The sequence below is a fragment of the Mobula hypostoma genome, chromosome 25 (assembly GCF_963921235.1).
Source record: "Mobula hypostoma chromosome 25, sMobHyp1.1, whole genome shotgun sequence".
NCBI classification, from domain to species: domain Eukaryota; kingdom Metazoa; phylum Chordata; class Chondrichthyes; order Myliobatiformes; family Myliobatidae; genus Mobula; species Mobula hypostoma.
The window spans coordinates 23,258,290-23,281,533 of record NC_086121.1 but is presented as its reverse complement, the minus strand read 5'-3'; the positions used below and the strand labels follow the sequence as shown (position 1 = coordinate 23,281,533).

At 42.8% G+C, this 23,244-nt stretch overlaps 1 protein-coding gene across 1 annotated transcript in view; it reads right to left on the bottom strand.

Moving 5' to 3' along the window:
* Positions 1 to 11,616: 11,616 nt before the first annotated feature.
* Positions 11,617 to 23,244, bottom strand: part of LOC134337673 (olfactory receptor class A-like protein 4) — a 33,418-nt gene continuing 21,790 nt past the window's right edge. Inside the window, exon 2 of the mRNA XM_063032866.1 lies at positions 11,617 to 12,594. Coding sequence (XP_062888936.1) covers positions 11,617 to 12,564 — 948 coding nt within the window. The 5' untranslated portion in view covers positions 12,565 to 12,594. The remainder of the gene's footprint in view (positions 12,595 to 23,244) is intronic.

The window sequence follows — 23,244 nt, the reverse complement described above, 5'->3', positions numbered from 1 at the left end:
TCCATTTCAAAAAAGTTGCTAAAGGTCAGGACTGGCCGAGGGATAAGTGGGCTGTTTTGCTTCAGAGTGTACTGAAAGGGAAAGCCCAACAAGCATACTCAGCTTTGTCCGCGGAAGATGCCCAGAGGTATGAGGTGGTGAAAGAGGCCATCCTCAGGATTTATGAGTTGGTCCCGGAGGCATACCGGCAGAGGTTCCAGAATGCGAGGAAGCAGTGGGACCGCACGTATTTAGAGTTTGCCCGTGAGATGCAGACATATTGTGAGCATTGGTGCGCCTCGAAGGGGGTAGAGGGGGATTATGACAGACTGCTACAGCTGATCCTGATTGAGCAGTTTAAAGGTTGTGTCCCTGAGGGTATGAGACCCTACCTAGATGAGAAAGAGGCAGCCACGTGAGCCGCAACTGCTAAGTTAGCGGATGAGTATGCGTTGACGCATAAAATGAAGTTTGGCCTGAGTAAAGGCTACCAGAAGGGTAGTCAGGATGGCGGGGAGAGTCCGCCAGAAAAGTCAGAAAGTAAGCCGGGGACTAGTGAGAAGGATAAGGTAGACCGGGAGCAGTCTGGTAGGAAGTCTCCTGGGGTCGTCTGTTATAATTGCGGGAAAGTCGGACACTTTGCGTCCAGGTGCTTTGCCCCAAAGAAGGAGACGGGAAAAGGAAAAACGGCGATTTTGACTGGCTGTATCGAGCTGGTAAACGAACCGCTAGGACAGGACAGGTCTGTCAAAGTTCAGGAAGGGCGCGAGAGGTTTATCTCGGCCGGATTGGTGTCAGTGAAGGAGGGGTTAAAACCAGTTCCAGTGCGGATCTGGAGAGACACGGGAGCGTGTCAGTCACTGATACTGAAGAGTGTATTAGAGTTTAGCTCAGAGACCCAGACTGGGGAGGTCAAGGTCAAAGGTATTGGGGAAGGGACAGAGGCAGTCCCTTTGCACCAGATACACTTACAAAGCAACCTGGTCTCTGGACTAGTCACGATCGGGGTGAGGTCCGAATTACCGATGAAAGGCGTGGAAGTCTTGCTCGGTAATGACCTCGCCGGGGGAATCGTGTTCCCAGCAGTGAGATTAACAGGTCAGCCTGCCAGCATTGAGGCCCCGCCCATGGACTCACAGGTTCATCACGGGACTGCGGTAGTAAATTTAGCTGAGACGTTTCTGCCAGCCTTGTACGAGAAGGGGGTAGAAAGTGAAAAGAAGGAGTGTAGTGAAACAAGAGGTAGTGAGGGAGTTGAGACAGACTTAGCATTAGCCAGGAAAGAATTTGTGCAGGCACAGGAGCGAGATGAGGGGCTGATGGTTTTGGCAGAGGCAGCTCTCTCTGACACAGAATTAACAAAGTAACCAGTAGGCTATTGTGTGGAGGAGGAAGTGCTAAGGAAGAAAGGGAGACCAAGTACCGTACCCGCGGATGAGGAATGGGGGGTGGTGCAAAAGAGTTATGGGGATGAAATTTTTCACCTGGCCCACAAGGTACCCCCCAGTGGACATTTTGCGGTGCTGGAGGAAACAGTTGGTGGAATCATGAAAGAGGTTTACCAGCTGCACCGGAGGAAGGATGTTATTGATTATGGCCAACGCGAACTGAGACGGTCACAGGCTTTTGATATGCTAACAAACCTAGTCGGTGTTAGCGCGGAAATCAATGAAGCTAGGGTCCCCCTGATAAGAGAAAAAAACCATTTTGAAACGATGAGTATGGTATTGACCAGATGGGAGAAGGCTATTGTTTTGGCCAGCTCTGCTGATAAGGTCTCTCCCTTAATCCCCAAACAAAGCGACTCTTTAGGAGAAGTAATTAAACGACTCGCACACGTGTATTTGATTGTCCCGAGGCGATGCAAAGAACTGGGACGTTGGGTGGTGTTTGTTACACTCGGCTAGCCTAGCGAGCAACAACCATGTAGAATGAGTAATTCAGTGACAAAAGGGCTGACGAACACAGAGGTGTGTATTGGCAATGTAATACGGCTGTCTGAAGCCAGCTTGATAGTGAACCTTGAAAAAAATTAGTTCGGCCATACGAAGGTCACGTACCTGGGAATTGTGGTGACACGGGCAGCTGGCAGCGATACAAGCTAAAGTGCGGGCTATCTCTGACATCCCAACCCCGACAGACAAGAGGGCCCTCAGAAGGCTCTTGGAGATGGTAGGGTACTGTAGGAAGTTTTGCAATAACTCTGCGGTTACTACCCCTCCCCCTCCTACTAAGCCCTTGCGAGAGAAAACTAAGTCGGAATGGGACGGCCCTTGTTATTGTGGTCCAGGACGAAACCCAATGAGAGGTTACATTGATCGCAATTCATCAGTGTTTTTGGCCGCTATGAAGTTTGCTAAGTTGGAGCCTGGTCTAAGGGATTATTAATAACACATATAAAAGGAACAGAAAATGTGATGGCTGACTGTCTGTCAGGTGTTGACAACTTCAAATTCGCTGTATTAGCCAAATAGCTGATAAAGATGTGTATTTGTGTGTATCAAATAATGTATTCATGTTTGTAATTTTTACCCCGGTAAAAATCCTTAAAGGGGGGAAGTGTGACAAGAATACACATAGATTAAGATGTTAGCTGTCCTGTGCTGGCACCAGTGGGATCAGCAGTTGGTCTGCCACCTCTCTTCAGGAGAGAGAGAGATAAGGAAAACAATGGAGCAGCATTTGGAGATGTTAATGAAGGGACGGGAGAGAGTAATGGAAGGAGAGCTGTCAAGATCGGCTCCCCCTTTGAACCTTGAACTGTTTGAAGTGATGGATAAGCAATACCCCAGCAGGGGGATAAAAAGGGATAGGTTCGCTAAGGCAGGACACACACGACACCCCGAGGTAACGAGACCCTGGAAGCGGTGCGTCTCTCACAAGTTGGTGGGAAGTTTTTGGACGGCTGGTCGCGGGACAAGCCATAGACGCACAGGGTGGAAAGGCACGATCGGCGGGAACCTGGTGTGTGTCCACCCTTGCCTGGGTGCTGGGTTCACCGCAGAGAAACGATCGTATCTGGAAACGGAGGGGTCACGGTCGGTGACCTCAGATGACATCACAAAGGGCTCGCACGAAAGCTGACTGCGAAGGTCTGTGTGTGGAAGCCGTTTGAATATTCATTCGTTTTGCTCTCTCTCTCCTTCCCTCCACTGTCTGCGAACTGAACTGAACTAAATTGAACTGAACTTTGCGTCACTTTGAAACTGGTCATTTACCCCTAGACAACGATAGAGCTTGATTGATCCTGTTATCTTAATTCTGTGTACATGTGTGTTTATCATTGCTGAACTGTTGCATTTATTATCCTTTTGATTAGAGTACTGTGTTGCTTGTTTCTTTAATAAAACTTTCTTAGTTCTAGTAATCCAGACTCCAACTGAGTGATCCATTTCTGCCGGTTTAGCAACCCAGTTATGGGGTACGTAACAATACAAAGTGAAGAACAGGCAGCAAACCTCTGATACTCTAAACATTGCCATTACCTTTAATTAAAGGAACATAATTAAATTCCATTATTCCATTCCAAATGTGCTGTAATGTTGCCAGTGTTATTTAAGTTAGTCGTCTTCCTATATAAGCACATACACACGTGTTCACATGCACCTACCCACACATGCGGCAAATCAAACACAGGAAAACAAACACATTTCCTAACATTCTCACCCATACACTCAATGGTCACTTTATTGGGTGCCTCCTATACCTAATAAAGTGGCTACTGAGCGCATGTTCCTGCTGTTCTGCTTCTGTTGTCAGGCCTGCACAAGCAGGCACTTCCCAGTCTCCACCCCGGTAACAGGGGTCATCTGCCACATGCTTCCAACTCATCACAGGCAGCCTATTTAAACCCAACTTTCATTCACAGGCAAAATGCAGATGCTGGAAATCCAGGCAACACACACAAAATGCTGGAGGAACTCAGCAGGCCAGGCAGCATCGACGGAAAAGAGTGCTGTCGGCATTCCGAGCCGAGACCCTTCGTCAGGACTGGAGAAAAAAAGATGAGGGGTCAGAGTTAGAAGGTGGGAAGAGGGGAGGGAGAAACACAAGGTGATGGGTGAAACCGGGTTGGAGGGAGGAGGGGTGAAGTAAAGATCTGGGAAGTTGATTGGTGTAAGATACAGGGCTGGAGAAGAGGGGATCTGATAGGAGACGACAGAAGGCCATGGAAGAAAGAAAAGGGCACCAGAGGGAGACGATGGGCAAGCAAGGAAGGAGATAAGGTGAGAGATGGAAAGAGGAATGGGGAATGGTAAAGGTGGGGGGGGGGATTAGTGGAAGTTTGAGTAATCAATGTTCATGCCATCAGATTGGAAGCTACCCAGATGGACTATAAGATGTTGCTCCTCCAGCCTGGGTGTGGCCTCATCATGACAGTAGAGGAGGCCATGGGCTGACACATGACATGGACTCATTCATAGTACTTCCTCACCCATTGAACCAGCCAGCTTCAACCAGTGGCTCCTAGCCTTCAGTTACCTTATTGCCTTGATGTATTATGTATTCATTTTTTCTTGTTTTGTGGAGCTCATGGCCTTTTATTTTGCCGTTAAATATTAACGTGGTCACGCACTGCTAAATTGTCTCCGCTGCTCTGAGTTTGGGTCAAGCCTGCACTGCATTTCCACCCACTTCATGATTCAATGTGTCGTGTGTTCAGAGATGCTCTTCTGAACACCACTGTTGTAACGTGTGCTTATTTGAGTTACTGTCGCCTTCCTGTCAGCTTGAACCAGTCTGGCCATTCTCCTCTGACCTCTCTCATTAACAAGGCATTTTTGCCCACAGGACTGCTGCTCGCTGGATGTTTTTTGTATTTTTGCATCATTCTCTTTAAACCAATGATTCCCAACGGGGGCAGTTACGTGTCCTAAGGGGGGCATTAGGGGAAATATAAGTCATCGGGGGCGATGGGGGGCGGTAAGCGGCACCCTAACTTGAGGCATGAGAACTGACTGACCTTGTCAACTCACTGCCGTCTTCAACATCCGATAGGCATTCCCCGTTTGTATTAATTTTTTATTTTAATTTAGCCCCATTAATGATGGATAAATATGTACAGCAAGACCTGTATGAGTCTAAAGGCAGTGAAGCCTCGAACTCTAATCCTGCTCAGAAACAGAAAGTGCATCAATACAATGTTACACACCTGGAGTTTGGTTTTATTTCATTCCCGTCAGATCAGTGACACCCCATGTGTCTTGTTTGTAATTCTGGACTGTCTAATGAAGCCATTAAGCCATCAAGATTGCAGGAACACCTCCGTAAAAGACACCCTGAAAAGGCTAATTATGGTATTACTCAGTTCCGGGGAAGATGAAGGAAACATTCGAAAAGTGTTGCACACACAAGTCAATTGCCAAGAAAGCAAAAAATGACCTTGATAGTGGTCTCATTGCTTCTGATAATTATAGCAAAGTGTGGAAAATCTCATACAGTTGGTGAAAGATTTATAATGCCTGCTGTATCAGAAGTGCTCACCACTGTTCTCAAAATAGATAGCTGTATTTTAAAATCAATTCCTCTGAGTAATAACTCTCTGGCTTGATGTATTGACGAAATGAGTGAAGACATTGAGTATCTATTATGCACAGAGCTACAATAAACAGAACTTGTGATACAACTAGATGAGTCAACTGTGCGAGACAACGAGGCGTTGCTAATGGCATATGTATGGGTTATCAAAAATGGAAAAGTTTATGAAGAGATTCTCTTTTGTAAAAAGTTAAAAACAAATACCAACTGAGAATCAATCTACAACTAGCTCAAAATGTGTATTGAGGATAAAAGTATTCCAGTTAGGAAGTTAGGAACATGATTTCTTGTACAACAGATGGAGCACCATATATGACAAGTTGCCATGCTGGTTTGGCGGCATTTATAGAAAAAGAAATTCCAAGTCTGTTTGAAATCTATTGTGTAATTGATCGTCAACATCTCACAGCCTAAAACCTCAGCCAGTGACTGTTTTCAAGCATGAATCTTGTAATATCTACTATCAACAAAATCAAAGCTCATCCATTAAATAGCAGAATATTTTGCCTGTTATGCCAAGATAACGGTTAGGAGTTTGAAGGCTTGCTTCTTCACATTGAAGTGCGTTGGCTATCAAAAGGCTGCTGCTTAAAACATTTCTTTGACCTTTTTGACACTGTAGTTGAATTTTTGCTCAAAGTCAATAAGAGCTTGGGAAACAAAGTTGAACTTCTACATGGAGATGTGGCATACCTAGCTAATCTGTATGATAAAATGGACATTCTAAATATGAAACTGTAGGGCGAAAATTTAAATTTAATCCAGGCAAAAAGTACTGTGTCCACTTTTATCAGAAAATTGGAAATATATAAGCAAAACATTGGGAGAAGAATGTTCTCACAATTTCCCTGCATGGAAAGTATGGCATTCTCTTTCACAGATGGTGATTTGCAAGAGTGCCACTTACACCTGCAGTCACTGAATAATGATTTTCAGAATTAATTCAAGGATTTGAACGATCTGGAAATTCCAGACTGAGTAACTAACCCATTTCTTTGCAAGGTGGAAGAACAGGAAGCGAGCTTGCAAGAAGAAGTGATCAAAAATCAGAATGATGAAGAAGCAAAAATGCTTTTCAAAAATGTTGGCTTTTGTAGTATGTGGCTACACTGTCATACAAAGTTTCCTTGTCTTTGGAGAAGAGCCAAACTACTCTTCATTGCACTTCCATCCACCTACCTTGTTGAAAGAGGCTTCAGTGCAGTGAACCACATACTCACTTGATGGATTTCTAGATTTCATGTGTAAATGGTCTGGAAATTCACAAATTTGAAATCAACCTTATTCAGTCTCATATCAATAACAGAGAAAGGGATGGGGGAATGAATGTGGTTAAGAATTTATAGCAGGTTCCAGAGGAATTCTGTTGGTTTTCCCAGTATGTGATGGAAAATTTTTTGCATCCAGAACTTGGAGCCATATACCCAATCTTATGTATATGGATTTTAATAAAGTGTTTGATAATGTTCCCCATGGTAGGTTTATTTAGAAAGTAAGAGGCATAGGATCCAGAGAAACTCAGCTGTGTGAATACAGAATTGGCTTGCTCATAGAAGGTAGGCAGTCGTAGTAAATGAGCATATTCTGCCTGGAGCTTAGAGACCAATGGTGTTCCACAGGGATCTTTTTGGTGACCCCTGCTCTTTGTGATGTTTATAAATGACTTGGATAAAGAAGTGGAAGGGTGGGTTAGTAAGTTTACAGATGACATAAAGGTTGGTGGAATTATGGATAGTGTGGAGGGTTGCTGTAGTTAGCAATGGGACATTGACAGGATGCAGAGCTGGGATGGAAGAAGTAGCAGATGGAGTTCAACCCAGAAAAATGTGAATTGTTCACTTTGGAAGATCAACTTTGAAGGCAGAATAGAGGGTTAATGGCAGGATTCTTAGCAAGGTGGAGAAACAGAGTGATCTTGGGATCCACATCCTCAGATCCCTTAAAGTTGATAGGGTTGTTGAGAAGGAATGTTGTGTATTAGCCTTCATTAGTCAGGAGATTGAGTTCAAATGTTGTGAGGTAAAACTGCAACATTGCAGTCCTACAAACCCTTGTTAGAAAACACTTCGAATATTGTGTTCAGTTCTGTTCATTTCCAGGCAGATGGGGTTTGTGGTTGGCAACTCATCTGGGTGAATGAAAACTCCGATCTCAAACCTCCACGAGGCTATACCCATTCATGGGGCAAGCTTCAGGAGTAAACCCTGAGAAAAATTCCAGAGCTGGAGTCCCTAGGCAGTTTTACATTGAGTTCAATGCAAACTGGCATCACCTGCGATGTAGCTGGTGCCAAACTGCATCGGTCTCTGCCGTTCCTTTGGATTCATCAGCTGCATGGAGGCGGGGGTGGGGTGGGGTGGTCCTGCAGCATGGGCAATAACTTGCTCTCCATATCAGACTGCCCTGACTTGCGTATATTTAGACAGCTGGGATGCAGCACCCATGGTTGACCCTGACCAACAGAGGCCTCTGGTCATTCATGTGGAAGCTTTAGAGAGGGTGCAGAGAAAGTTACCAGGATGCTGTCCGGATTAGAGAGAATGTCTCATGAGAATAGGTTGAACTAGGTAGGGGTTTTCTTTTAGAATGATAAGAGGTGACTTGATAGAGATGCATAAAATAATAAGAGGCATAGATTGAGTGGACAGTCAGAAAATGTTTCCCAGGGTGGAAATGACTAATAATGAGGGAGCCTAATTTAAAGCTAATTGGAGGAAAGCGTAGGGCAGGATGTCAGAGGCATGTTTTTTACACAGAGAGAGTGGTTGTGTGGGTTGGCCTGCCAAGGGAGGCAGATACATTAGGGGCATTTAGGAAACATAAGTGATAGACAAATGGAGAGCTATGTAAGAGAGATGAGTTAGATGGACCTCAGGGTAGGATAAAAGGTTGCTGCAGCATCCTTGGTCCAATGGCCTGTAAGGTACAATGTTCTAATATTAGAAAAGAGAATGTGTTGAAGTAAGATTATGTAAAGGGAGTATGAGGAATGTATGGCCAGGGAGGCAGGGGTAATGTTGAACAGTGTACTTGGTTGAACATCAATTTGAAAGATTGTTGGGTGTTTCCATTATTGGGACGAGGGAGATGGGAAGCTGAGCCACATCTGGACTTTCTTGTGTTCCTCTTCCTGACTCCAATCTGCACACTTTCTGAAAAAGGCTCACTTTTCAGTTCAAGTGAAGTGAAAGGCAAGGTTAGATTTAGTTGTGACCTCCTCCAACCTTAATGATTCTTCCGAAGGCTGAAGCTTCCCAGCATGTGATTTGTACTGACAGAGTGATTACTTCAGTGAACACCTGGTGACTGAGGAGCCTTTGGTCCAGTGAGAGTTGGCACTTGCAAGAGGGAAGACGACTTAAAAGTATTCATTAGACACAGTTGTCCTGTGCAAAATATAGGGTTGGTGTTACATCACCAACTATCATCCATCTGTTCTTGGTCCTTTATGTGATGATGATCAATTATGCTTTTGAAGATATTTCTGTAGCTTTTTAAAGTTCTTTTTTGCTTACCTACCACTGTGATAATATCAGCACAGCTTTAATCAGCAGTGGTGGGGCTTTCTTCAGTGATTGCTTTGTGTCACAAAATGTAGATTTCTCCCATCATTTAGTCCATTCATCACATTGAAGATGAGTCAATTAGAATCTCTGAAAGCCCCGAAACTTTAGAAGCTGGACAAATTGAGGCTGAAACTTTCAATTAATGTCAATCATTTATCATGGAACAAAGTATTCCATAATTCAAAATCTTTACTCTATCTACAGACCAAAACAAAACAATTATGAATCCCAGAATCCTGTACCATGCACCTCAGTGCAGTTTCAGCATTACAATATTCTGCAGTTGCTAACTCTGATGTCCCATTATAGTAGTGTTTCCAATGTAAAGTATTTGTGATCCTACACTGAGTTTGTACACCTGAAGTGACTGCAGGAGAGATAAATCTGTGGACACATAATTGGTTTGAATGTTGTTCCATTGGGTGCTGATGAACCAGTGCAATGGGCTCAGGTCACCATAGTTAATCAGCTTATTTCATGTCTTGCAAGGAAATTGATGTCCATGGGCAGCGACAGACAATGGGAGGTGGACAACAGTGGTCATATGATACTCAACATGCATTATGCAGTATACACACAACAGGCAAAGCACTGTCCACACAGGGAGATAGAGATAGAGAGAGAGAGAGAGAGAGAGAAGAGAGAAAGCCAGACAGGGGAAGAAAGAGAGGTGAGAAGGGAAAATAGAAAAATCTACCATGGAGGGTGGTTAAGATGGGAAATTCTCTTTCACAAACTGAAAATATAGCATACTTACAGTACCAAACAAAATGTTTTAAACATTCATACCGTCACACTGGTCCTGTCACTATGTTCAGTATTATCTTCATTGTACTGAATACATTGCATTTCTTTATTTAGTCTACTTCACTGTTCATAATTTATTATTTATGTTTGTATGTCATATACAACCTTGAGGTTCATTTTCTTGCAGGTGCCCACAGGAAAGCAATGAAATACAATAGATTCCATGAAAAACCATGCCTAACGAGGACCGACAAACATCCAATATGCAAAAGAGGACAAATTGTGCAAATAATTTTAAAGAGTAAAACAGAATGTTGAGAATGTGAGCTACAGGACCCCTGAAAGTGGGTCCACAGGCTGCTGTTTCTCGTTGGTCAACCACCTCTTCCATTTACTTCACTTAGAGGCATAAGCTCCTACGTTTCACAAGCAACACCGACTCACTTGGATCTCGTCCAAGGCAATATATTTCGTCTATGAGAGTTGTTATGGGTATCTCAGATGAATCTCAACATGAACTCATACAGTATCCTGATATGAACTTCCTACTGAAAATCATAGGAGAACAGTTTGTACAAACAACGCATTTAATCTAGTCTAGCAACGCCTATCAATTAGTTATTCAAAGGTTGAAAGATGCCTGCAAAAGTAATAATGTTTGCATAGTGATGTCATAGGAGGGAACTAACTTATCAGAGCAAGCATTTTAAATGTTAAAAAAAATTCAATACACAGAGGGTGGTTAAGGTAGAGGAAAACCTTTCCATTAAGTTAAGAAGAAGTTTTAAAAATGCAATCAAATAGATACTTGAGAAAGTGGAATCTGGGGCAGTGAGCAAAAGATTGGGATAAGACAAGATAGCTCATCCCCATTGGTGATGGGATGCTTCCAAATCAAAGTTTTCAATGATTTGGGAGTTCTTGAGTTATCTGATACAATTCATGATTCTATGGGTAGTCCACCTCAGCACGGCTCAAAAACAGTCAAGAGCGGGCCATCTTATTCTCCATTGCCATTGACGTAAAGGAAGATGAGTAGCACATTTATTCTCAAACCAAAGTTGTTCCCACAGTGACCAGGTCTGAGTTGGAGTTTCAGCTTTCTTCCATATTTATGCACAGCGAAGGGCTGTAGAGTCTAAGAGCAGAATTTGCTTAGACAGCATTGAGATGTTAGAACAGGCTGCAGATAGGAGCATGAATTTACAAAAGGCCAGGGATATATTAAATCAATGAGTTAATTGTACTGGTTCAAAGTGGTGAAACTGTGAAGGCATGTGGTTTTGTTCCAAGAAAGAAAAACTAGAGAATTCCCCAGACAATAAAAAAATTTAGGAGCTTTGGAGTTTGAACAACCATGCATCATAGTAGGTTAGTTCAATATATTAGCCCTTTCTTGGAAATAGGGTGGAATTCACATTTATGGTGTTGAGTTTTCATCACCTAGCGATATTGAGACTGGGATCAATAGGTTTTTGTTAGGTGAGGGCATATTTGTCTTGGAGAAAGAGGGATACCTAGAGCTTTGATGCAGATCACCGGTTTCAGCATATGACTGAGGGACCGAATGGACTCATCCTATCTACTTCGAGGATTATCCACTTAAATCAAGGAGATGGTGGACCAACCCATAACTTATACAAATTCTTGTGGCTTGAGTCAATATTACATCAAATATGAATAAAGTATAATCTGTCAGTAAAGATATCCCATAGTACTGATCAGTTCCAGGCTAACCTCTGTAAGACTGGACAAGACATCCACACATTTTCCTTTGGAAGAGTGGTCAGTTACTTTGGCTAGGGAATTTCAGCCACCCAAACCTAAAGATGTTTGCCATTTTCCTTCTTAATTTGCCATGGCCTGTTGCCACCACCAGTGGGTAGAATCCCAAAAACCCCGAGGCAGAAAACCAAGCGATAATGAGCATGTAGCGTGTCGAGGGGCTGCCCTTAAAATTATAATAATTCACTGAAAACACATGTGTGCCCCAGCAAAAAATAAACAGCAGAATCAGGTACAGGATGGTCTTGGCTGCTTTCCATTCGGTGCTGATCTGTTTATTGAACATCGCGTCCTGGGTTTTTCTATAGTGATTATACAGAAATAACAAGGTGGCAAAGTTTGCAAAAATCATTCGAGTTATTGGGATTGCTTCATGAATTACAACAGAGACCATTGTGTATATAAGACCACTAACATCATTTGGAAATGTCCACACACAGCCGAGCAAAGGCCTGATGGTGCTACTAATTAACATTAAATTATTGGTACTGTTAGTCTTTGTATTGGATGAATAGCACAGTGCAAAGCTTGAATACACAAAGCTCAAAGCCCATTCAATCACCATAGCTTTGGCAACCTTCCTTCTCTCATTTAATCTTTCCAACGCGGTTCGGCTTGTTCTGATTGTGATGAAGTGGAACAGGCTCAGACTGAGGGTGACCCAGATGCTTGACGACCTCAGCCAGGTCCAGATGAACATCATCGTTCTGCACCCTACGTCGGAGAACGAGACGGTGTAACCAGCGTCAAAGGTCAGGAGCAAGGTGTTCCTCGTGAGGGAGAGCAGCAGGTTTGCTCCGGCGATATTCATCAGGATGAGGTCGGACGAGGCAAGGTAACGGTTCTCTCGGGTGGAGTCGGCAGCGATCCAGATAACCAGGGCATTCCCCAGAATCCCACAGTTCACAAGTAAACCATACACAAAAACCTGAACAGGGTGTTCTGCCATCTCACATCAGCACGCTGAGTGTGGTGATTGCTAAAATAATGCAAAGAATTAATGTAGTCAACAGAAAAAGGAAATCTTAAACATTAAATATTTAGACCATAAGACCATAAGACAAAGGAGCAGAAGTTGGCCATTCGGCCCATCGAGTCTGCTCCACCATTTTATCATGAGCTGATCCATTCTCCCATTTAGTCCCACTCCCCGGCCTTCTTACCATAACCTTTGATTCCCTGGCTACTCAGATACCTATCAATCTCTGCTTTAAATACACCCAATGACTTGGCCTCCACTGCCGCCCGTGGCAACAAATTCCACTGATTCACCACCCTCTGGCTAAAAAAATTTCTTCGCATCTCTGTTCTGAATGGGCGCCCTTCAATCCTTAAGTCATGCTCTCTCGTACTAGACTCCCCCACTATGGGAAACAACTTTGCCACATCCACTCTGTCCATGCCTTTTAACATTCGAAATGTTTCTATGAGGTCTCCCCTCATTCTTCTAAACTCCAAGGAATACAGTCCAAGAGCAGTCAAACGTTCCTCATATGTTAACCCTCTCATTCCCAGAATCATTCTAGTGAATCTTCTCTGTACCCTCTCCAACGTCAGCACATCCTTTCTTAAATAAGGAGACCAAAACTGCCCACAGTACTCCACGTGAGGTCTTACCATCGCCTTATAGAGCCTCAACATCACATCCCTGCTCCTATACTCTATTCCTCTAGAAATGAATGCCAACATTGCACTTGCCTTCTTCACCACTGACTCAACCTGGAGGTTAACCTTAAGGGTATCCTGCACGAGGACTCCCAAGTCCCGTTACATCTCAGAACTTTGAATTCTCTCCCCATTTAAATAATAGTCTGCCTGTTTATTTCTTCTACCAAAGTGCATAACCATACACTTTCCAACATTGTATTTCATTTACCACTTCTTTGCCCATTCTCCCAAACTATCCAAGTCTCTCTGCAGACTCTCTGTTTCCTCAGTACTACGGGCCCCTCCACCTATCTTAGCAAACTTAGCCACAAAGCTATCTATTCCATAATCCAAATCGTTGATGTACAACGTAAAAAGAAGCGGCCCCAACACGTCCATTGTGGAACACCACCGGTAACCGGCAGCCAACCAGAATATGATCCCTTTATTCCCACTCTCTGTTTCCTGCCAATCAGCCAATGCTCTATCCACATATGTAACTTTCCCGTAATTCCATGGGCTCTTATCTTGATTGGCAGCCTCATGTGCTGCACTTTGTCAAAGGCCTTCTGAAAATCCAAATTCACAACATCCACTGCATCTCCCTTGTCTAGCCTACTTGTAATTTCCTCAAAAAATTGCAATAGGTTTATCAGGCAGGATTTTCCTTTAAGGAAACCATGCTGAGTTCTGCCTATCTTGTCATATGCCTCCAGGTACTCTGTAACCTCATCCCTGACAATCGACTCCAACAACTTCCCAACCACCGATGTCAAGCTAACAGGTCTATAATTTCCTTTGTGCTTCCTTGCCCCCTTCTTAAATAGTGGAGTGATATCTGCAGTCTTCCAGTCCTCCGGAACCATGCCAGAATCTATTGACTTTTGAAAGATCATTGCTAATGCCTCCGCAATCTCCACAGCTACTTCCTTCAGAACATGAGCGTGCATTCTATCTGGTCTGGGAGATTTATCTACCCTTAAACTATTCAGCTTCCTGAGTACTTTCTCTGTATTAATTGTGACGGCGCACAATTCTCTTCCCTGACACCCTTGAGTGTCCGGTATACTGCTGATGTCTTCCTCAGTGAAAATACTCGTTCAGTTCCTCCACCATCTCCGTATCTCCCATTACAATTTCTCCAGCATCATTTTCTATCGGTCCTATATCGACTCTCATCTGTCTTTTACTCTTTATATACTTGAAAAAGCTTTTAGTATCCTCTTTGATATTATTTGCTAGCTTCCTTTCATAGTTCATCTTTTCCCTCTTAATGACCTTAGTTTCCTTTTGTAAGGTTTTAAAAACTTCCCAATCCTCTGTCTTCCCACTAATTTTTGCTTCCTTCTATGCCCTCTCCTTTGCTTTAACTTTGGCTTTGACTTCCCTTGTCAGCCACGGTTGCATCCTTTTTTCCATTAGAAAATTTCTTCCTTTTTGGAACATACCTGTCTTGCATCTTCCTCACTTCTCGCATAAACCCCAGCCACTGCTGCTCTGCCGTCCTTCCCAACAGTGTCCCTTTCCAGTCAACTTTGGCCAGTTCCTCTCTCATGCCACTATAATTTCCTTTACTCCACTGAAATACTGACACATCAGAGTTTGGCTTCTCTTTCTCAAATTTCACAGTGAACTCAATCATGTTATGATCACTGCCTCCTGAGGGTTTCTTCACCTCAATCTCTCTAATCACCTCTGGTTCATTACACAATATCCAATCCAGTACAGCCGATCCCCTAGTGGGCTCAACAACAAGCTGTTCTAAAAAGCCATCTCGCAGACATTCTACAAATTCTCTCTCTTGAGATCCAGTGCCGGCCTGATTTTTCCAATCCACTCGCATGTTAAAATCCCCCACAATTATCATAACACCACCCTTCTGACAAGCCTTTTCTATTTCCTGTTGAATTTGTAGTCCATATCACTGCAGCTGTTAGGAGGCCTGTATATAAATGCCATCAGGGTCCTTTTACCCCCGCGATTTCTTAGCTCAACCCATAAAGATTCTGCACTTTCTGATCCTATGTCACCTCTTTCTAATGACTTAATATAATTTCTTACCAATAAAGCCACACCCTCTGCCTACCTGCCTATCCTTCTGATACACCGTGTATCCTTGGATGTTCAGCTCCCAGAGACATGCATCCTTTAGCCACGTCTCAGTGATGGCCACAATATGATACCTACCAATCTGTAGCTGTACGACAAGATCATCCACCTTATTCCTTATGCTGCATGCATTTAGGTATAACACCTTAAGTCCAGTATTTAGTATTTTTTGCTTTGATTGCACTGCAACTTTATTGCACTGCAACTCATCCCAATGGCTGCAAATTTGCCCCATCACCTGCCTGTCCTTCCTGACATCTTTACTGCTCACTATCTTAGATTTATTTCTGTTCAAGTTACTTCAAGATAAACAGATTAACTTCAAAATTCTTTTTCAAGCACTTTTTTGTTTGTTATCTGACTTTGACATTCTCCATCTCTCTTGACCATTATTGTCAACCTTGACTGGCTCTCAATCTCCAAAGTACTGATTTTAAAACCATTGGTTTATTTCACCAATCCCTCCATGTCTTCACCCCATCCTCATTCCCCACAGGAACCTATACGCCTGGCTCTGCTCGACAACACAGGACCCTGTACCTCCAATTAATCTACACTGGCAGTGTCATCAGCCATTTTAATCCTGTAAACTCTTCCAACTCATGATCCCTCACCCTTCCATTTACAAATCTTTCTCCCTACATTGCTTGGTATGTTCAATGCTCAACGCTCTGTTTGGGATGCTATTGCACATCACAAAGTACGATTGCAACGTATGATTGGAAGTACGGCTAAAGGTGAGTTGTGTGGTGAGCATTCTGGTCGATGTCATGGAAAGCTGTTTGCTCCATAGCTTCACAGACAATAGATTCTGTAGTGCCATGAGGAGGAAAGTAATGAGCAATTGTAAAGAGCCGCGAGTCAGGAGGAGACAGTCACCTTTCCCATCCAATAAAAGTTGCTGGTGAACGCAGCAGGCCAGGCAGCATCTATAGGAAGAAGTACAGACGACGTTTCGGGCCGAGACCCTTCGTCAGGCCTAACTGAAAGAAGAGATAGTAAGAGATTTGAAAGTGGGAGGGGGAGGGGGAGATCCAAAATGATAGGAGAAGACAGGAGGGGGAGGGATGGAGCAAGGAGTACAGTGAGAGGGACAGAGGGAGAAAAAGGAGAGAGAGAAAAAGAATACACTGTATATAAAATAATAATGGATGGGGCCACACATTTTAATTCCACATCCCATTCCCATTCTGACATGTCTATCCATGGCCTCCTCTACCGTAAAGGTGGAGCCACACTCAGGTTGGAGGAACAACACCTTATATTCCATCTGGGTAGCCTCCAACCTGATGGCATGAACATTGACTTCTCTAACTTCCGTTAATGCCCCACCTCCCCCTCATACGTCATCTGTTATTTATTTATTATATATAATAAATATTAAACAATAAATAATAAATATATATATATATTATTTTTCTCTCTCTCCTTTTTCTCCCTCTGTCCCTCTCACTATACTCCTTGCCCATCCTCTGGGCTTTCCCCCTCCCCCTTTCTTTCTCCCTAGGCCCCCCATCCCATGATCCTCTCCTATCCCTTTTGCCAATCAACTGTCCAGCTCTTGGCTCCATCCCTCCCCCTCCTGTCTTCTCCTATCATTTTGGATCTCCCCTCCCCTTCCCACTTTCAAATCTCTTCCTAGCTCTTCTTTCAGTTAGTCCTGACGAAGGGTCTCGGCCCGAAACGTCAACTGTACCTCTTCCTAGAGATGCTGCCTGGCCTGCTGCATTCACCAGCAACTTTAATGTGTGTTGCTTGAAATTCCAGCATCTGCAGGTTTCCTTGTGTTTGCGTTTCCCATCCAATCATTGATTTTGCTATCAGATCCACAGCAAATATCCAGTAACATGACTATAGCCAGCATATAGTATACGCAGCCAAATGTGAAACAACTCTTTGTACCTTTTTCTTTCTGAAGATAACTTTGAATTAGTATCTCCTTATCGATTCTACTGCCTGTGGAAATCAATTTGCTCCTCTAAAACTGTTACTACCTTCCTTCTACTTTTTTTGAAATCTTTCTTTCTATCTAACCTCTCACAACCTATCCCTCAACCAGCACAATGGTAACAAATCTTTGTTTCTTTACCCTGTCACTCAAAATGATAATGTTTACCCTCTTTCCTGGCTACCACAGTCAGGTCTCCGTAAAATCTACTCTGACACTCCCCAAACCATCCCCGTACCATCAATAACAACTCCTTTTCACATTTGGATGTCCCTGTAATTTTCCACGATCTCCTTGCTTTCTCTTCCAGAAATATCGATGCACGTCCGGGTTAAGTTGTACCTCACCTTAATGACCATTCTTCGTAAGTTAACACAGTGAATGTTGGCAATTTGTTCATTTGCAACAGACCCCACTGTCAGCAATGATTATGTGAGACTAACCGAAGTGATCTAGCATTCTCAGTGGGGGACCAGACACTCGACTGACTTGGGGTGCTTGGGGGTTCATGGCAGGGAGAGTTTCTCCCTTCTACCGTCTGCGTGAGATGATGGGGCTATCGGGACTTGAGACTTTTTTTTACCGTGCCCACGGTCTGCTCTTTATCAAATTACGGTATTGCTTTGCACTGTTGTAACTATATGTTATAATTATGTGGTTTGGTCAGTTTTTAGTCTTGGTTTGTCCTGTGTTTCTGTGATATCATTCTGGAGGAACATTGTATCATTTTTTAATGCATGCATTTCTAAATGACAATAAACGAGGACTGAGTGTCCTCATAATCTAATCTAATCTAGTTAGCGCCAGAGTCTCTAGTCTGCATTCCTTGTCCCTTATTGAAAATGCATGATCCAGGAACTAGAACTGTTGGTGTTCCTTGACCCCAAATGAAAATGCACAATCAAAAACTAGATCTATCTGTGTTCCTTGACCCCAAATGAAAGTACACAATCAAGGAACTAGACTTGTGTCCCTAAACCCCTATTGTAAATGCACGATCAAGGAACGAGATCTTTTTACAGATCTAATAATAGACTGTTATAAAGATCCAATTCTTAGAAGAGTATGGCAGCAGGAATGTTTTTATGAATGACTGAGGAATGGTTTACATATTGACAGGTAGAAAGCAACTTACCGGAATGATCAATTTTGAAATAAAAATTAAAAATAGAAATATCGAGGAATTGCAACTTATGTGAACAATAAAGAATGTTGCATACTATTAGATGGTGACCCACACAGTTTAAATACTGGCAGACTCATGCAACATACGGTCCCTATAAGAAAGTCCCCGTGGCAGGCTCCTGTCATAGGTTCTCTGTAGTAATCATTTAACAGACTCCAAAGTGAGTATCTCTATGTCTAATCTACTTCCTTGTTCATTCTTAGCTAAAAAGTTCTGAACTGTCCACCACAAGAGCCACCAGGCCAGCGTTAACCAGGGCAGCAGCTTCTTCTTCTTTTTGTTTCCCTTTGGAGTAGCTGTACGTTGGTTAGTTTATTCCACGCTCACTATCCGTTGGTCGGGCATTTGAGATGCCATAATGGCACTGCAGTTCCTTGCTATAGTCATAAGTTCCTCTCCAATGCAAGGCTAAAATTCCAAATGACCACAAGATCCGTGGAACTGCCTACAATTTAGCAGGGTCCCATTTCTGTTTGATTCTTCCCGTACAACATTAGAAAGCAAATACGGGAGTCAGAGAAAAAGAAACAGAAAATGCTAAAAGCATTCCACTGGTCAGGAAGCATCTGTGGAAATAAAATAGAATTAACATTTCCAGTAAAAGACCCTGAAATGTCAATTCTATTCATCTAATTTGATGAGTATTTCCAGCATTTTCTGCTTTTGTTTCAGATTTCCGGCATCTGTATTTGTTTTAAATTTTGGAACACAGGGGATTAAAAGGCCTCCTGCTTTCAGAACCCTTTGTACTTCAGTAGAGAGATACTGAATTTTTTCACTTCCTTCGCAAACCTTCACCAGCATTGACTTAGCATAGTGGCTTGTAGAAAGGAAATACAAAATCAGCATCCCAACATCTTTGTTTGAGACTCTACTTCATCATTGTCATTGAGAAAGGGTCAATGCGTTTGCCTAAAAAATTCTCTTTCTGTCATTTTCACAAAAGCATTAAAGTCCATGTAAAGTAGACTTTAGTAAGGTCCTGCATTGTGTCTATTGAGTAAAACCATCAACAGCAAAATCTCGCCTGCAACTTCACTACCTTTTCTGCCAGGAGTTTTCTACCAATGAGACATCTCTCCTTTATTAAATCATATTTTAAAGTTTTCAGTAACAACATTAAATGGCTTATATAACACTTAGTAACTTTGCAGATCGCTGTCAATAATTAAGCTCATTTCGCAAACTATATAATTCTCACCTGTGTCCTTTTCTCTCCACTATGCAGTAATGTTTAAATCACAGCAGTCCAAGTTAGATGTTGCTGTGATGAAGGTTGAGACCAGAATATGGATAGACGTTTCAGTGTTATATACAAATACTCTACAGACAATTCCTTCTAAGCTGCAGTAATACTTACATGACAGGCTAATTAATTAATGTGATAATGTTACTGACACAGCAAACAACACAAGACAAATACAATCACTGTCCCTCAGTTTGGAAATTAGTCTTCAAACTGTTATCCACAGATCTTCTAGCTCAGAGACCAAGTGGAACATTGGGTGGGTAGAGGCCACCACTTACTAAATTAATCTGTTCCTCACTTATCAATGTCAAACATCAGATCAGGAGTTTGAGTTATAATGAAGTGAGAGAGTATGATCAAAACCAATAAACTTACACTAAAAGACATCTAAGAGTAGTTTATAGTTCAGGTTTTATTCCCAGGAGTGATAAACACCTTCAAAGGTTTGCCAGAGATTTTCCTAGGATAAGATAAGGTTTGATAGACAATGGATATAAAGAGCAATAGTTGCACTCACCCACTCCTCCAGGCAGTGCCTCTTGTCATTGGATGGTAATAAAAAAAATCATGAACAAGCTATGGTTCTCCACTTTAGTTATCGCCTCGCTTATCATAAATAAAGTAACCTCACCCTTCAGCATTCTAACCATTGCGATCTGACAAAGGCCTCTCTGAGTAACCTTCCCATTTAAAAACCTGCCAGCGACTGTTCTCATTTCCACTTGTGTTGAATGTTCACACCCCGAGGGGAGACCTATGACAGACAACCCCTCCCACTTTCCTGGGACCTGGACCTTCTTAATAGATTGGAGCTTAAATTTAAAGGCATCTGTTAGTCTTGCAAAACCATGGATCTGCGCCTGGAAAGTCTTCACTCTCCAGGGCGCAGGCCTGAGCAAGGTTGTATGGAAGACTGGCAGTTGCCCATGCTGCAAGTCTCCCCTCTCCATGACACCAATGTTGTCCAAGGGAAGGGCAAGGGCCAATACAGCTTGGCACCGGTGTCATCGCAGAGCCTTGCTCAAGGACACAACACGCTGCCTCAGCTGGGGCTCGAACTCACGACCTTCAGATCGCTAGCCGAATGCCTTAACCACTTGGCCACGTGCCCACACTAATTGGAACTAAGGTATTTCAATCAGTTACTGAAATAGGCTCATCAGCTTTTGATTGCCTACTTTCCTTTGTGGAATAAATCCAATACCTTGTTCATCTGTAATTTAGTTAGCTTTTACCTTTTGAAAAAAAAATTAAGTGATTATACATTGCCTTTGGAAAAAAGTGATTATTTTCCTTCTCCTTTCCCTAAAAAGTTGGCTACAAGTTCCAAAAGATGAGTTTCATCCTCCTGAGTGTTCCAATGCGGCTTTAGTATTGACCCAATGATTGTCCTGCTCCGAGGCCCTGCAGAGTGATGAGGTCCTGTAGTCTGTCTTGTCACTCTCTGTGTAATGAAGCAGAACAACTGCAACTGTTCATTTCTTTTTTTCTTTTCCTCACTCAATAAAACTCCCAAATGTGTTCTGTCTTATCCTAGAAACCAAATCCACAGAAGCGAATACATCCACTGTGTAGTTACTCACTAATTCCTTATAAAGGAAGGGACGTCCACCTTTCAGTAGCCACAATTCTGCACTCTAATCCCCAATGATTTTTAGAATACATTTTGTAAATGTGTAGAAAAAAGAACAACAGAATGTTTTAAAAATGCATTCATGTACAGAACGAATCACCAATTTCTCACAAAGTGAACGCCTTACCCAACCATTTGTGAAGTCAGTCAGGAGTCAAATATACTGTATCTCTGCAGGTTTCTGAGTTACACATAGGCTGGAGATAACAGATTCTTTCAGAGCGTGAATTTTTATAATATTCAATACTCTTTAAAATTCCAAACTTCATTGTGAATTTAAATTACTCAATCAGTGCTGGGAATTGAACTCATTTTCCCGTCCCCTTAGTCTAATAACTAAGCTGTTCTACTCTCACACCATCAACCTGCAAGGCAGGGTGATATTTCAGCATCGGCAGCCTTGGATTCTGTAATTTTACATGGTCATCTTTAAGTTCCCTCCTCCCATTCTAGACTTCCCTTCCAGGAATGCCTACCATGAAGAAGTTCTGTAACCTAATTCCCTTCCCAGTAACCCGGAGTATTACAGGCTCATCAATGCCTCTAGGTCCTCAGGAGGCTAAAGAAATTTGGCATGTCCCACTCGAGCTTTACTGATTTTTATTACCACCACCACAGGAAGCATCTCTTCTGAATGCGTTAACGACTTGGTATGGCCGCTGCTCTGCTCATTACCACGAGGAAACTGCAGAAAGTTGTGGACCCCGCTCAACACAGCACAAAAACCGGCCCCCTACCCCATGGACTCTGTCTATGTAGAGCAGCCAGTTTAATCAAAGACCTCACCCACCCTGGACGTTTTCTCTTCTCCCCTCTCCCCTCAGGCAGAAAATACAAAAATATCAGAAAGGATGTACCACCAGGCTCAAGAACAGCTTCTTTTCCACTGTTACCAGACTCTTGCACGATAAATGGACGCTTGACCTCACCAGCTACCTTGTTATGATCTTGCACTTTCTTGTCTACCTGTACTGAACTTTCCCTGTAGACTTGGACTGTATGAATAGTATGCAAGATAGGTTTTTCACTGTATCTTGCCACATGTGACAATAAATACACCAATACCAAGACACTATACAACAAGAAAGCTACTTGGATGATAAATTGTCTTCGTATTAGGTGCAAAAGCAGCTCATTTCATCAAATGCACTGGTCTTGGTGGTCAAAGAATGCTGGTGACCATAGCAGGTTTAAGGACAAATTGAACCGTGTGGGTTTGAAGAAAAAATTTAAATTAAATGTTGAAAGTAAAGAGGGCAATGCTTGATATGGGAACAGATTTAGGATGAGTTCATTTACTGAGCATGCTATGCTGGCGCTGGAAGTGTCCAGCACAATCTTCGCTGATTTGATTTGTCACAGAGCAAAGCATTTCACTGTATGTTCTACATAAGACAAATAAAGCTAATCTTGAATCTTGCAGTGGAGGACAGGAGGTCAGCCAGGGAGGCTTGTAATAATCCAAGCCGACTGACTCAGAGACTTGTCCTGGAGCCATCCAAGTGACAGAATGGCTCAGGAATTTGCAATGCTGGCTTGTCACTGGTCTCTGATATTTACCTCAAAACAATCCTCCATTGTCATGATGTGCACTGGCAATATTGGAGCACAAGTGCGGAGGAAAGACAGACTCTGGTGTAGAGACAGCGATGAGAGTTTACTCATAATAATTCCAAAAGAACATCGGTGTCTTGACCGAGTGACAATGTGAGAAGTAACATTTTCAGAACTAGGATCTTGTGATTTGCGCAAATCAGGAGTCTGCTTAAATAATACAAGTGACACAGAATCCCTGAGCCTGTCAAAATAAACTTAACAAGCTTAAGCAGAAAGCACCAGGTGACCTTCTTACAAAAA